The following is a 12373-nucleotide window of genomic DNA, read 5'->3' on the forward strand; positions in this document are numbered from 1 at the left end:
GGTCATAGTGACCGGTCATTCTGCCGTTCGCTCGATTTGCATATTAGGGTTTTATTATATAGGATTGTTTTTAAATACAAAGTAAATGGAAGCTTCTTCCCCGCCTTCCCCCCACCCCCACACACATACACAAACCAAAGTGGTGGTGGACTACAGCACCTACCATCTGAACCTGGAATGGACTGGGAACATTAACTTTCCCAGGGCCGTCCCCTGGTCTGACATGCTTGGGGAAAGGGCAAGGGTTTGAAAGAAGTCACAACGGGGCCATTGCAGGGCTGGGGGAATAGGCTAGGAGTGGGGCAGGCTCCCCATTCTGAGCCAAAGTGACTGATGCTGACATATAAAAGCAAATTTTCTGGGCAACTTGTCCACTGACACCATGGCCTTGGGCTGCTTCTGTACTAAGCAGACCCTGGGACAGGGGTGCAGGGCTCTACTGGGGGCCATAGCTCCTACTCAGGGCTGAAGGAGGCCGGGAGAGGCGCAAGTCCCTATTTCTACAAGGTCCAGTTAGGGGTCCCCTCAGGGATAGAATGATGGTACCCAAAGGCATTGGTCCCTCCTGGCTGGCTCCCCGCTTCCCCCCTCCCCCCCAGCTCTGCAGTCAGTGCCAGGAACCTCCTTCTCTGGGCTCCTGTACCTCCTGCACCCTCGTCTGCTCAAACCCATCTCAGAAATAACTATAACTGCTCCCCATCACCCTCTGGTAGGCTCCTCTCTCACAGGCAGAACACAAGCTGGGGAGACGACCACCTGGCCCAATCCGAGCTCTGCTGCATACCGGCTGTGTGACCGGGCATGCTTCAGTTTTTTCATCCACAGAGTGGGCACAACAACAACCTCCCACCTTAGAGATGAGCTGCAGGTGATGGTACCTTTGGGAGGTGATTAGGGTTAGGTGAGGTCCTGAGGGTGAGGGCCTAATGATGGGATTAGTGGCTTTACAAGAAGAGGAAGAGAGAGGGATCGCTCTAGGTGCACACATGGTGGAGAGGCCATGTCTTGTGAGGACACAGTGAGAAGGTGGCCACCTGGAACCCAAGGAGACAGATACCAACCCTGCTGCTACCTTGATCTTGAACTTCCCAGCCTCCAGAACTGAGAGAAATAAATTACTGTTGTTTAAGCCACCCAGTCTATAGTATTTTGCTTTGGCAGCCCGACTGAATAACACACCCTCTTGCTCATAAATGGAGTCAGGACCAATGACCAGCCATCCCCATCCCCTGCTCTGTGCATGGGGAAACCCACTGGGTGCCCCCAAACCTAGGAAAATCAACATCATGCACACGCTGGAGGCCACGTGCACGGTCTCCGTCAAGCACACGCAGGGCCGGGTGAGCCTCGCATGCCAAGCAGCAGGCACAGTCACTGCCACAGGACAGGGAGGACAGGCAGAGAGGAGGCAGGCAAGTGGGAGGCCACGTGCAGTCAGTGAGGGGCGGGGAGCTGGCACAGCCCACGACCGAGCAGCCCACGCCTCGGTGCCCGGTTCCTTACCTCCCCTGCAGGACCTCTGACCACCAAGAAGCTGGAGGCGTGCTGGAAAGAGTAGAGAGCAGGAGACAGGGAGCAGTAGGCACCGAGCCAGTTCTACAGGAAAAAAGTGCTGGAAAGGACCCCCAAGGAAAGGTGTTAGGTTCGGGAAGTCTGTGGCAGGAGGGGATTCCAAGAGGCCCAAAGGACCCAAATGCCAAATGAAGATCGCCCCCCAAGACTGGCCTGTGCCAGGGGCCCAGAGAAGGGAACGAGAGAGCAAAGGGAGCAGAGCCCACAGACTGGACCACCCCAGAGGGGCACCTGCCCTCCGCAGGCTGGTGCTGGGCCTGTCCAGGGTGACATTCTTGGCAGATTTCCTGGGATGGCGTGAACAGTCTCTCAGTGGGGAACGGGGTCCGGGCCCCAGCAGTGGACAACAGCCATCAGGAAGCCCCACCAGCCAGGGACCAGGAGGCTATGCCCTGCACAGACATCATAGCCAGTTCCCCAGGATCCTAGGGAGACAGAGGAATGGGGGTGGGGACTCATATTCCAAGGCGGACATCAGAGAGTGGAGGTTCCTGTCCTCTAATCTCTGGGTAACTTTGTACCAGGCACAGAGCTTCTCTGGGCCTCAGTTTCCCCATATGTAAGATGGAGAGAACGTCCCTCTCTATGTTGGAAAGAGGGTAACATATAGTCTGCCAATGCCAGACACCAAATCCCCACAGGGCCACACACGTCTCTAGATTTTTCTCTGGGGATTGGTTTGTGCTGAAATAGGGAGATGACCAAACATTCAAGATTCCTGGGCAGAGGGCCATGCATCAGGCTCTGTGATCCCAGCGCTTCTAGATCCTGGGAAGAAGGAGCCTGAAGCACAAAGTTTGGGGGGGCTTCTACTAACATGAAACACTTTCGGGGTCCAGTTCAGTGGCACTATTACCCCAGGTGGGCCATTCACAACCCCCTATATCGTAAAATTCCTACATCACTGACCCCGTGTGCCGGGGCCTCCACCAGAGCACCCCTCACCCTAGGAACTGGTTCTGACCTGCCCGTCACTGGGCCCTGCCACCACCTCCCCTCCCCGGGGCACTCACGCCAGGTGCCCAACAAATATCTGAGCAGTAACAGACTGCTCTGTACCATCAAGCACCCGATTTGTAGTCATTGTCAGCCACCGGCACCAGCCTGACAACAGGATGGCACATTTCTAAGCCTTTCTCAACCTGGTTACACAACTAATTCCTCTTGGTCATGGTAACCCTGTGAGGGCAGGTATTACCGTCCTGTCTTACAAATCAGTCAGCTGCGGCCAAGAAAGGTGACGAGGTGATTTGCGCAAGGGCACACAGTGGGCAGCTAGCTGTCGACAGAGCCTGGGTGAGAACCTGAGTCTTCTGACATCCAGCCTGGTGCCTGCCGTCAGCCAGCATGCCCAGTTACTACTGGTGTCCACCCAGCTGGTCAGGTCCTGGGCACTACCCAGAGGTGATGTATCTTGGACATCGGCCCAGCAGGCTCACCCTCAACCCAGCATCTGCTGCCCTACAGCTACCACCTGTGCTCCTGGCACAAGGGAACCTGAGTGTACCGAGCAGGGCACGGGTGGGGAGCCCCAGCGGTGCCCACACCTACCTTTGATGACAAAGGCTTCTGCCAGCAGCCGCATCTGATACAGGGGCTTGTTCTCCATGGACATGTCATCGATCCCGGCCCTCGCATACATGCTGATGGCATCCCGGTAGGAGCCCTCCACATAATGCAGCTTGCCCAGGATCAGCATGGCCTCACACATGTACCTTGACTGAAAGGACAAGGACCGCATTAGCAGGCTCCTGGCCCAAAGTCCCTGCCTCACCCACCCCAACAGGTAGGATGAGCACCCTCTCGCTGGAGCCATGACGATCTGCCTAAGAACCTGCTTAGAAGCCTCCTGCAGGAAGCCTCCCCTGACCTTCGAGCGCATGCCCAGGGCTCCCTTCTCTCCACACCTGCAGTCCATGGCCTACTTATTGAAATTCTTGACATTGGTATTGAAATCCTCTTAGGAGCCCCTAACTGTTTCACATGTGTTGTATGCACCCTGCTCCACTGCAGGCAGCCTGCAGACTGGGCTGCCTTCTCTCTCCTACAGCCCCCAGAGGCTGCAGCAAAGGCTGGCACTCGGGGAGTTCAGACACTTGTTCTCAATGCAAGTGAGGAGCCAGGGACCCAGCCTCGTTTTGTGGGGCCTCATATAATTTGGGGTGGGGGTGCGTAAATATACACAAATATACAATTAGGTGGAAGGCCTTGGAGAGAACCATGCAGGTGACAGGCCTCAAGCTGAAGCCCCCGCACCACAGCAGGACCTCTGTGGGAACAGGGGTGACATCAGCAGTGTGGGGCAGAAGGGAGGAGGAGAGTGAAGGCCTGACAGGCCACCGTCCCATCTTATCAGAAACAGGTAATAAAAGTGCTCAGTCAAGTGCCTGAATTCACACCCGTTCTCTCTGCCTTACTTTTCCAAGTGCTGCTTATGCCCAAGTCTGCGTCCCATCCAAGGACCCTCAGGCCTCGAGGAGGTCTGGTTGGCCTGGCCCCAGAATTATGGCCTTTGATGTGGGCCGGCCTGGCTTCAGGATCTCCCACCTTTGGGGCTCCCTACTCTAGTCTGCTGTCTTCATTTCTATGCTCAGCAGGCCCACCACCCCTTTGGCCAGGCTGCAGGCACTGTCCCACCAGGCAGCATCCATTCTGTCCACAGAGCTCCCTGGAGAAGTTGCGCTGGTTCCCAACCCAGCCTGTCTCCGCAGGAAGGAGCTGCCCCTGACTCCCTGCGGGGCGATCAGACTCTGGGGCACAGTGACAGACTCTGGGGCACCGTGACAGACTCGGGGGCACAGTGACAGACTCTGGGGCACAGTGACAGACTCGGGGGCACAGTGACAGACTCTGGGGCACAGTGACAGACTCGGGGGCACAGTGACAGACTTGGGGGCACAGTGACAGACTGGGGGGCACAGTGACAGACTCGGGGGCACAGTGACAGACTCTGGGGGCACAGTGACAGACTCTGGGGCACAGTGACAGACTGGGGGGCACAGTGACAGACTCTGGGGGCACAGTGACAGACTCAGGGGGCACAGTGACAGACTCTGGGGGCACAGTGACAGACTCGGGGGCACAGTGACAGACTGGGGGGCACAGTGACAGACTCTGGGGGCACAGTGACAGACTCTGGGGGCACAGTGACAGACTCGGGGGCACAGTGACAGACTGGGGGGCACAGTGACAGACTCTGGGGCACAGTGACAGACTCGGGGGCACAGTGACAGACTCGGGGGCACAGTGACAGACTCTGGGGCACAGTGACAGACTCGGGGGCACAGTGACAGACTCTGGGGGCACAGTGACAGACTCGGGGGCACAGTGACAGACTGGGGGGCACAGTGACAGACTCTGGGGGCACAGTGACAGACTCTGGGGGCACAGTGACAGACTCGGGGGCACAGTGACAGACTGGGGGGCACAGTGACAGACTCTGGGGCACAGTGACAGACTCGGGGGCACAGTGACAGACTGGGGGGCACAGTGACAGACCGCAAGGGAAGCTTCCACCACTCCGCACCATCTACTGCCCTCTCCGAAGCCAACTAAGAGAATGGAGCATGGCACAACCAAATTCCCCTTCCTCATGGTCTTTTTGGTTTTTGTAAATACACATTTTACCTTTGCCTTTGCTCACACAGGCTCCCTATCTGGAATAGTCTCCCCTTCCCTCAAGCTATCCAGCTCCTCCTCCATCCTTTGGGGTCTTGCTCAGGCTTACCTCCTCCTGGAAGCCTCCCTGACTACCAGGGAGCTCCCTCCTGCTGAATTCCTACAATGCCTCCACCAAATGGGCCCTCCTGCAAGCCTGACCTGCTGACTGCTGATTAACTCTCAAAGGCTGAATTTTTCAAGGGCATTTGCTGGTCTCCCCAGTAGGCCACCCCCTCCCTGGGCCAGGGCCATACATTACACACCCGCAGGGGCATGCAGCCCACGGTTCCTCCAAGGCGGGCAACATCTCTGCTAGTCTCTGCACTGGTCAAGCCACAGGCATGTTTCCTCCTTGCTCGGCCTCGTTTTCCCATCGTGAGGGCCAGATCCTAACACCTACTCCTCACCTCCCATCACAGCTATGCCGAGAGCATTAATAGGGCAAAGTCCAGAAAAAAGCTTTGAACTCTTCTTTAGAAAGAAGCATGATAAATACAGGGCATGAGTAATTATTATTATTATTATCCTGTTCGGCTGTAAATGGGGAAAAGGGCAGCTACGCTCCGAAGGACAAGTTTCAGGGCGTGATGATAGGGTGGCGCGAGGTGGTTCCTGGTGGACCAATGACAGTTTACAACAGAGCTCCCACTTAGCTGGGGACACACTAAGGACAATGTGGGAATGTTTCATAAAGCTGAATTTATGCTATTTAAAAAGCTGCCCTTAATTCTGAAAGCATATTTGTCTTGCCTTTTGGTGTTATGATGGTAATAGAGAATGGTACAGTTTTGCTGTTATTTTTTTAATGTCCATATTTGGCAGATTTGAAAGTTGGCCACACTGTGGGACCCGTGCATTTGAATTTGAAATGTTCTTGGCCTGTCATCCCAATAGTCAGGGAACCACAGAGCCCGGGCCCGGTGGAAGGAGGCTACGCAGGAAGTCGCTCCGTCTGGGGAATAGTCCCTCTGCTGTGGAGCAGGCCTGTCACCTAGTCTTTGTGCCTCATTGTCTCTGTCAACGGACAGGGAAGGACGACCGCATGTGAATACCCAGGTGAGAGGAGAGGAGAGGTGAAGAAATGCTTCACGGAGGCAAAACGGGACCTGTGAGAGCCAAAGTGTCACCATCATCACTAACACTAGTACGAGTCATCTGTCATTATCTTGTTTCCATTCCAGGACGTAGGGACACAGCACCGAGAAGTAGCAAAGAGCATGAGGACTTGAGAGGTGAAGACAAACAGGCCTGTGTGTAAGTCCTGGAGCTGCTGCTATGGTCCCTTGGCTAAGTGACTAACCTCTCTTGGGTCTCAGTTTCTTCACCTGGAGAATGGGGATACTAGAAAATGCCATTGAGAGGGTTACAAGAGGCACCCAGGAGATGGTGCAATGCCTGGCGCTCAGTGGATCACAAGCTATGACAAATGGTTGTTTTCACCGACCTCCACAGAACTGAGCTTGGCAGGCCACCAAGAGTAGGTTTCAAACTACCCTGAGGAGATGCCCCAGGACCTGCCTCTCCACTCTCCTCCTCCCATCAGTTACTATACAGGAATCCACCTGGGATTTCATCTGCTGCCAGGAAAAATCACCCCTCCTCAGCCATACTCCAGGCCTTTGGGGTAAGATAGAGAACCCCATAAACTACTTTTAATATTTTATTTTGCCTGATGCATGTTAATTTTTTTGGCTTTGGCCTGGATAACAGGGAATTTCTCCGTGTTATCAGTGACTCTGTATGTCTTTGATGAATAGAGCATGGTAAAATCTGCGATATAAAATAAACAACACAGTTTTCCACAACAATACCTGAGTATACTATTAGGCCAATACAAAGGAAGAGGCATTGGCATGGAGAAAGCTCCAAGTGAAAGTTCTCAGTGCAAAAGAGCAACTTGTCAAATACGTAGCCTGTGACTCTAATAAGAAAATTAAGCTCTTATATGTGTGCACGTGTGTTGGTTAACACACAGAGAAGTGGGACACACGCCCAATGATGACCAGTGCTCAACTATGGGGATGGGAATGGGGTAGGGTTTTGAGGGGTGGCAAACAAGGCCTTTTATTTATTATTCAAACCACTTGTTTATGTGGTGAGTTTTTTACAATAAGCCTAAGTCATATTTATTTTAAAAACAATTTTTAAATATTTAATGGCATCTACTGGAAAGAAAAAAATTAAAAGAGATCTTAGTGGGGAGAGTTTGGGACTCACCAATCATGTCCAACCCTTTTGATTGGTAGATGGGGAACTGGAGGGCCCAAGAGGTCAGGGGACATGCTCAGGGTCAAGCAGCTATTTTAATCTAATACGAAATCTCCCAGAGCCTCAACCATCCCATCACAGCATGAGTCTAAAGGCGGTAACCTTAAACTTCCAGAACACTCTCCCCGCACTGCTTACAGAAAAAGCCGCGTGCTTCTTGGTGTGGTGATCCAGTCCCCATTCTCTGGACCTACTGTACTTTTATAACCTCATTACCCACCATTCCCTTTTACTCTTCCTAACTGACATATTTTAATGAAACTCTTACAAGAGGAACCCTTAAATTACACACTGCTTCCTTAGCTTGGAATGCTCTGTAGCTCTGTCCTATCTCTATATGCCCATCTCCCTCCCACTTCAAGGCCCAGCCCTCCCCAGGTCCAATTCTAGTATTACCATCTCTGAGTTGACGCCTACCTCACCCCCAGGACTGTTCCCCTCAGACTTGTCTGTGCATGTACACATGCCTGTGGCTTGTGTCAGAGTCCACCCTGGACAGTGTGCTGATAGGAATTATCTTCGCAGAAGACCTGCAACATGGACCGGAGGACAGGGTCCATGCTGAACTCATCTTTATTGCCCTCAAAGTACATAACACAATGCCTTGCACATCGTAGGTTGTAACCAAATGCTTAGGTTAATAAATATATTACTTTAGAATATTTCTAGAAACATTATATCTTCTTTGGGTCTCTAATGACATATCAATACCTCTACTATAGCTCAGGGTACTCTGTAATCTAGAGTAGTCTCAAATGTTAATGTGCCATAATCACCCAGAGAGCTTCTTAAATGCAGATTCTGATTCAGATTTTGCATTTATAACCAGCTTCCAGATCATGCCTAATCTATAGGTGGGCAGACCATGCTTTGAGTAGTAAAGGTCTAGAGAAAGCTGTGACTATACTTCCCTCGGTGTCTTGCATACAGTAGGTGCTCAATAAATGCACTTGGACTTAAACTGGCTTGCCCTGTTGAGCTTCCGTCGCTAGCCAGCTCTGTATGTTTGCCTGTTTCCAACTAGATCTTGGGCTCACTGTTTCCCTGAGACCCCCAAAGAGCACAAAGGACCAGGCACATACTAAGTCAACCAAGCACTGTCCAACAGAAATATAATTTATGCCATATGTGTAATTTAAATTTTCTAATAAAATGTTCTAGACACATTAGAAAGGGTCAAATTAATTTTAACAATTTTATTCAACTCAATTCATTCTATCATCTGAACATGTAATCAATGTAAAGTATTAATGATCTTTTACATTCTTTGTTTTGTACTAAGTCTTCAAACTCCAGTGTATGTTTTATGCTTATAGCACATCTCAATTTGGATTAGCCACATTTCAAGTGTATATGTGGCTAGCGGCTACTGCACTTAATAGCACAAGGCCAACCCTAAGGGACACATGCTGCTCAGGTGACGGAATAACTCAGGGAGGTTGAGAGCAGATAGGAGGCAGGAGAGGAAAGGTGGCCCCAGACTCGGAGGGCTGACAACTTACCGACAGCTTCCCATGGTTGAGGATACTACTCAGATAGTTTTTGGCTTCATTCATCTTCGGCTCATTCTTCTCCAGCAAAGGGATGGAGTCTTTTATCTTGGCATTGTTCTCCTTCAAACACTGCTCCAGGAGGGACTCAGCCAGGAGCAATTTTCCAAAGTCATCTAAAAAACAGGGCAGTGATCCCTGAGCACGGCACATGTGGAGACTGGGACTTGTCCCTGTAGCGACCCAACCACCTGATCCCAGCACATAAATTTCCCAGGTCCAAGAAAATCAATGAAGGCACTGTTTCCATAAACTTAAACAGCCTTAAACACACACCACACACACACACACACACATCAGCAGGCATTCTACCATAGTACCAGCACAAATTGCTCCTTTGGGTTTATTTTCTGTAGTTTAGTGGTTGGGGAGGCAGTTTCCAGGATTTGGGACAAATTACCAGAACTTCAGAATTGAAAATGAGGCACAAAGTCACACCCATGACCCATTGTGGGTAATAAGTGTAGGGAGTGGCTATTGGGTCAAGCTTAATTGTGCCAGGAGGGCTCTGCCTTCCAAGCTGGGACTTGTATGTGGCTCTGCCACAGGTCAGTCCGGGGCTTGACCCTATAGCCACTCCCTACAATAAGTTCTTAGACCAGGAAGGAATTTCCCCAAATGACCGGAGAAGAAAATGATATGAGACGGTTTAATAATGCATTTTCACGTGCTCCTAATTTCCATAAAACCACATTTGGTTTTCTCCACTTTGAAGGCATTTTATTTAACATGACCCAGGGAGAACCTAGCAACCAAGTGGTTGAGGTAGGAAGCAGATTTGCTTGTCAGCAAGGCAAAGCCTTGAACAGGTTTAGTACCAGCACTTTCTGGGGTTCTCTCACATATGCCAGCTTATCTGCAGACCTCACCGCCTGGCAGGTGAATTTATACTGCTTGGTTTAATTTGCTGCCTCCCCCACCACATTGAAAACGCCAATCTAGTGACCACCATATTCCTGCTACCTTCAGGAAAAGTGACTCGGGTGGGAGTAGAATTCGGGGGTTCAGTGTGCAGGGCCAGAGGTCAAGTGTGCTTTCATGATGGCCTCCGGAGGTAGTGCTTGATGTGACTGTCTCATTGTCCTTCCCCTTCAACTGGGCGAGGATCAGGCCCACGACTCACATGGGTGCCCAGGAAATATCTGCGGAATGAACTGGACCCTCACCACTACCCCAGGAGGCAGCCACAAGCCTCGGGAGTTGCGTGCCACTCCAAAATGTCTCCAGAAATGTGTGCTTGGTCCCATCTCTTCACAGAGCTCTTTCTCCTGCCACCTACCCGGGAGTGCCACTAATTCCTCACTCTTAGGACCACCTCAGTTTAGTCACAACTCAAAGCCACTGGTTCCAGCCAGGCCAGTGGGGCTCACTGCTTGAGTGTCAACCCATGAACCAGGAGGTCTTAGTTCGATTCCTGGTCAGGGCACATGCCCGGGTTGCAGGCTTGATCCCCAGTGGGGGGCATGCAGGAGACAGCTGATCAATGATTCTCCTCATCATTGATGTTTCTATCTCTCTCTCCCTTTCCCTTTCTCTCTCTGAAATCAATAAAAACATTTTTTTTTAATAAAAAAGAATAACAAAACAAAGCCACTGGTTCCAAACTGCATGTCTCTGAAGATTCTCCATCCATAAGGGAGATTCCATGCGGAGAACATCCCAAAAGCCCAGAGTCCAGAGGACAGTCACAGTTCTCTCTAGGGACGCCATAGCCTTTTAGTGGATCCTTTGCTATACCTACCTCTTGATTTCTCAAATTAAGATTTGGAGGAAATGGCCAGACAAGTACTTGGTTGAAACTATCATCCATCACTGATAGAATAGAAGTTGGTAGGATCTCTATAAAGGGCAATTTAGCAACACTTATCAAAATTATTTTTGTACATGGCCACTGACTCAGCAATTCTGCTTCTACAGATGTCCTTGCAAATGTGTAAAGTAACCTACATATAAGGTCATTCCTGTAGCATTATTTGTAATAGCAGGAAATGAGAGGAAACCTGTGTGTCCACCAACAGGAGGCTGATTAAAGCATGGTACATCCATAAAAAGGGACACCACGCTGCTATAAAAAGGAACGAGGAAGCTCGGTCTGTGCTATTACGGAGGAATGAATTCCAAAATAAATTGATAAGGAAGCAGAATCCAGCCCTAGCCAGTTAGTTGTTCATTGGTTAGAGCGTCATTTCCAAATCTTGGCCAGAAGGAGAGGTGGGATGCTTAGCAGCGGGTGCCTGAAAGGTGCACCTCTAGGCAAACTGCTCTCCCTCACCTGTTTTGCCTTTGTAAAGCCAGGGGTGGGGTTAGGAACCTGTTCCTTGCAGGGACCTGCCCCTCTCCGGGCTCCGCCTACTGGGCGGGTCCCCCGCCCTCCTGGGAGTGCACTAGCGCTCTGCTCTACAACAGCCAGCTCCCTGTGCAGCAGCAGAGCCATCCAGCCACCTGGCCCCGCCTCTGCCACCCAACTGCCCAGCCCAGAGCTCTCCACGGTTCACTGGCTCGGTTCCTTTCAGGCCTGGAGAAACCAGCTTCCTTCCAGGCAACCCTCAATCTTGAAATACTCCCCAGGGCACGCACCGCTCCTCAAAATTATGGGAGCGTCCTCTGAACACTTGTTGCTCAGTGTGGTCCCAGGACTAGAAACCGGTAGGTCTGTGAGTGTGTGACCCGGTCCCTGGAGGTAAGTGCAGAAACTTAGAGTACACGTTCAACAAAGGTTGGCAATAACATGACAGAATGCTTTTGAATCTGTTGAATCGAATAATAAAAAAATTGGAGGGTAAAAGTTTGTGTATCTTATGAAAGTATCCGAGCACATCAGATTGGGAATTTAAAATCATAAAACTGGCCCTCACAGATCGTTTGAGAAGCACTGCTCTAAACCACAAGAGCACCTTTTTTAAAAAAAGTACATGTTCTATGGTTGACACTATTGCAGATGGCCTGCATTTCTCCCCCTCTCCTCCCAGCCCCCGGCTCCCCCTCCTTGGCTCTCGCATCACTATCGCCTGTGTGCCTGGGCTCTGCATATATGTTCTTCAGCTAATCCCTTCACCTTTTAATGAGTAAGGGAGACTAATATTTGTTGAGGGCCTACTGAGTGCCTGGTACTTTATTATAAAGTATCATTTAATCAGCACGGCCCTAAAAGGTAGATATTATTCCCATTTTATAGATGAAAATAAAAATATGCAATAGTATTACAGCCACAGCCCATAACAATAGAATAGCACAGCCAAAGAATAATCTGTCTCCCTGGCATCCCATGCAGAGCAAAGCTTCAGATACTTTAGAAATAAAGAACAGTTTAAGGTTAAAAACTA

At 50.8% G+C, this 12373-nt stretch overlaps 1 protein-coding gene across 4 annotated transcripts in view; it reads right to left on the reverse strand.

Annotated features, from left to right (window-relative positions):
• TTC7A (tetratricopeptide repeat domain 7A) overlaps window positions 1–12373 on the reverse strand; it is a 107343-nt gene that overhangs the window by 89869 nt on the left and 5101 nt on the right. For 3 of the 4 annotated variants that reach the window (XM_059659915.1, XM_059659916.1, XM_059659914.1), the window contains exons 2-3: window positions 9003–9166; window positions 3124–3292 (exon numbers count right to left, since the gene is read on the reverse strand). In XM_059659915.1, coding sequence (XP_059515898.1) covers window positions 3124–3292; window positions 9003–9166 — 333 coding nt within the window. Of the gene's footprint in view, window positions 1–1503; window positions 1546–3123; window positions 3293–9002; window positions 9167–12373 lie in introns of all 4 variants that reach the window. The other variant, XM_059659917.1, reaches the window with a different exon arrangement.

This window comes from Myotis daubentonii, chromosome 12 (genome assembly GCF_963259705.1).
Source record: "Myotis daubentonii chromosome 12, mMyoDau2.1, whole genome shotgun sequence".
Lineage (NCBI taxonomy): Eukaryota > Metazoa > Chordata > Mammalia > Chiroptera > Vespertilionidae > Myotis > Myotis daubentonii.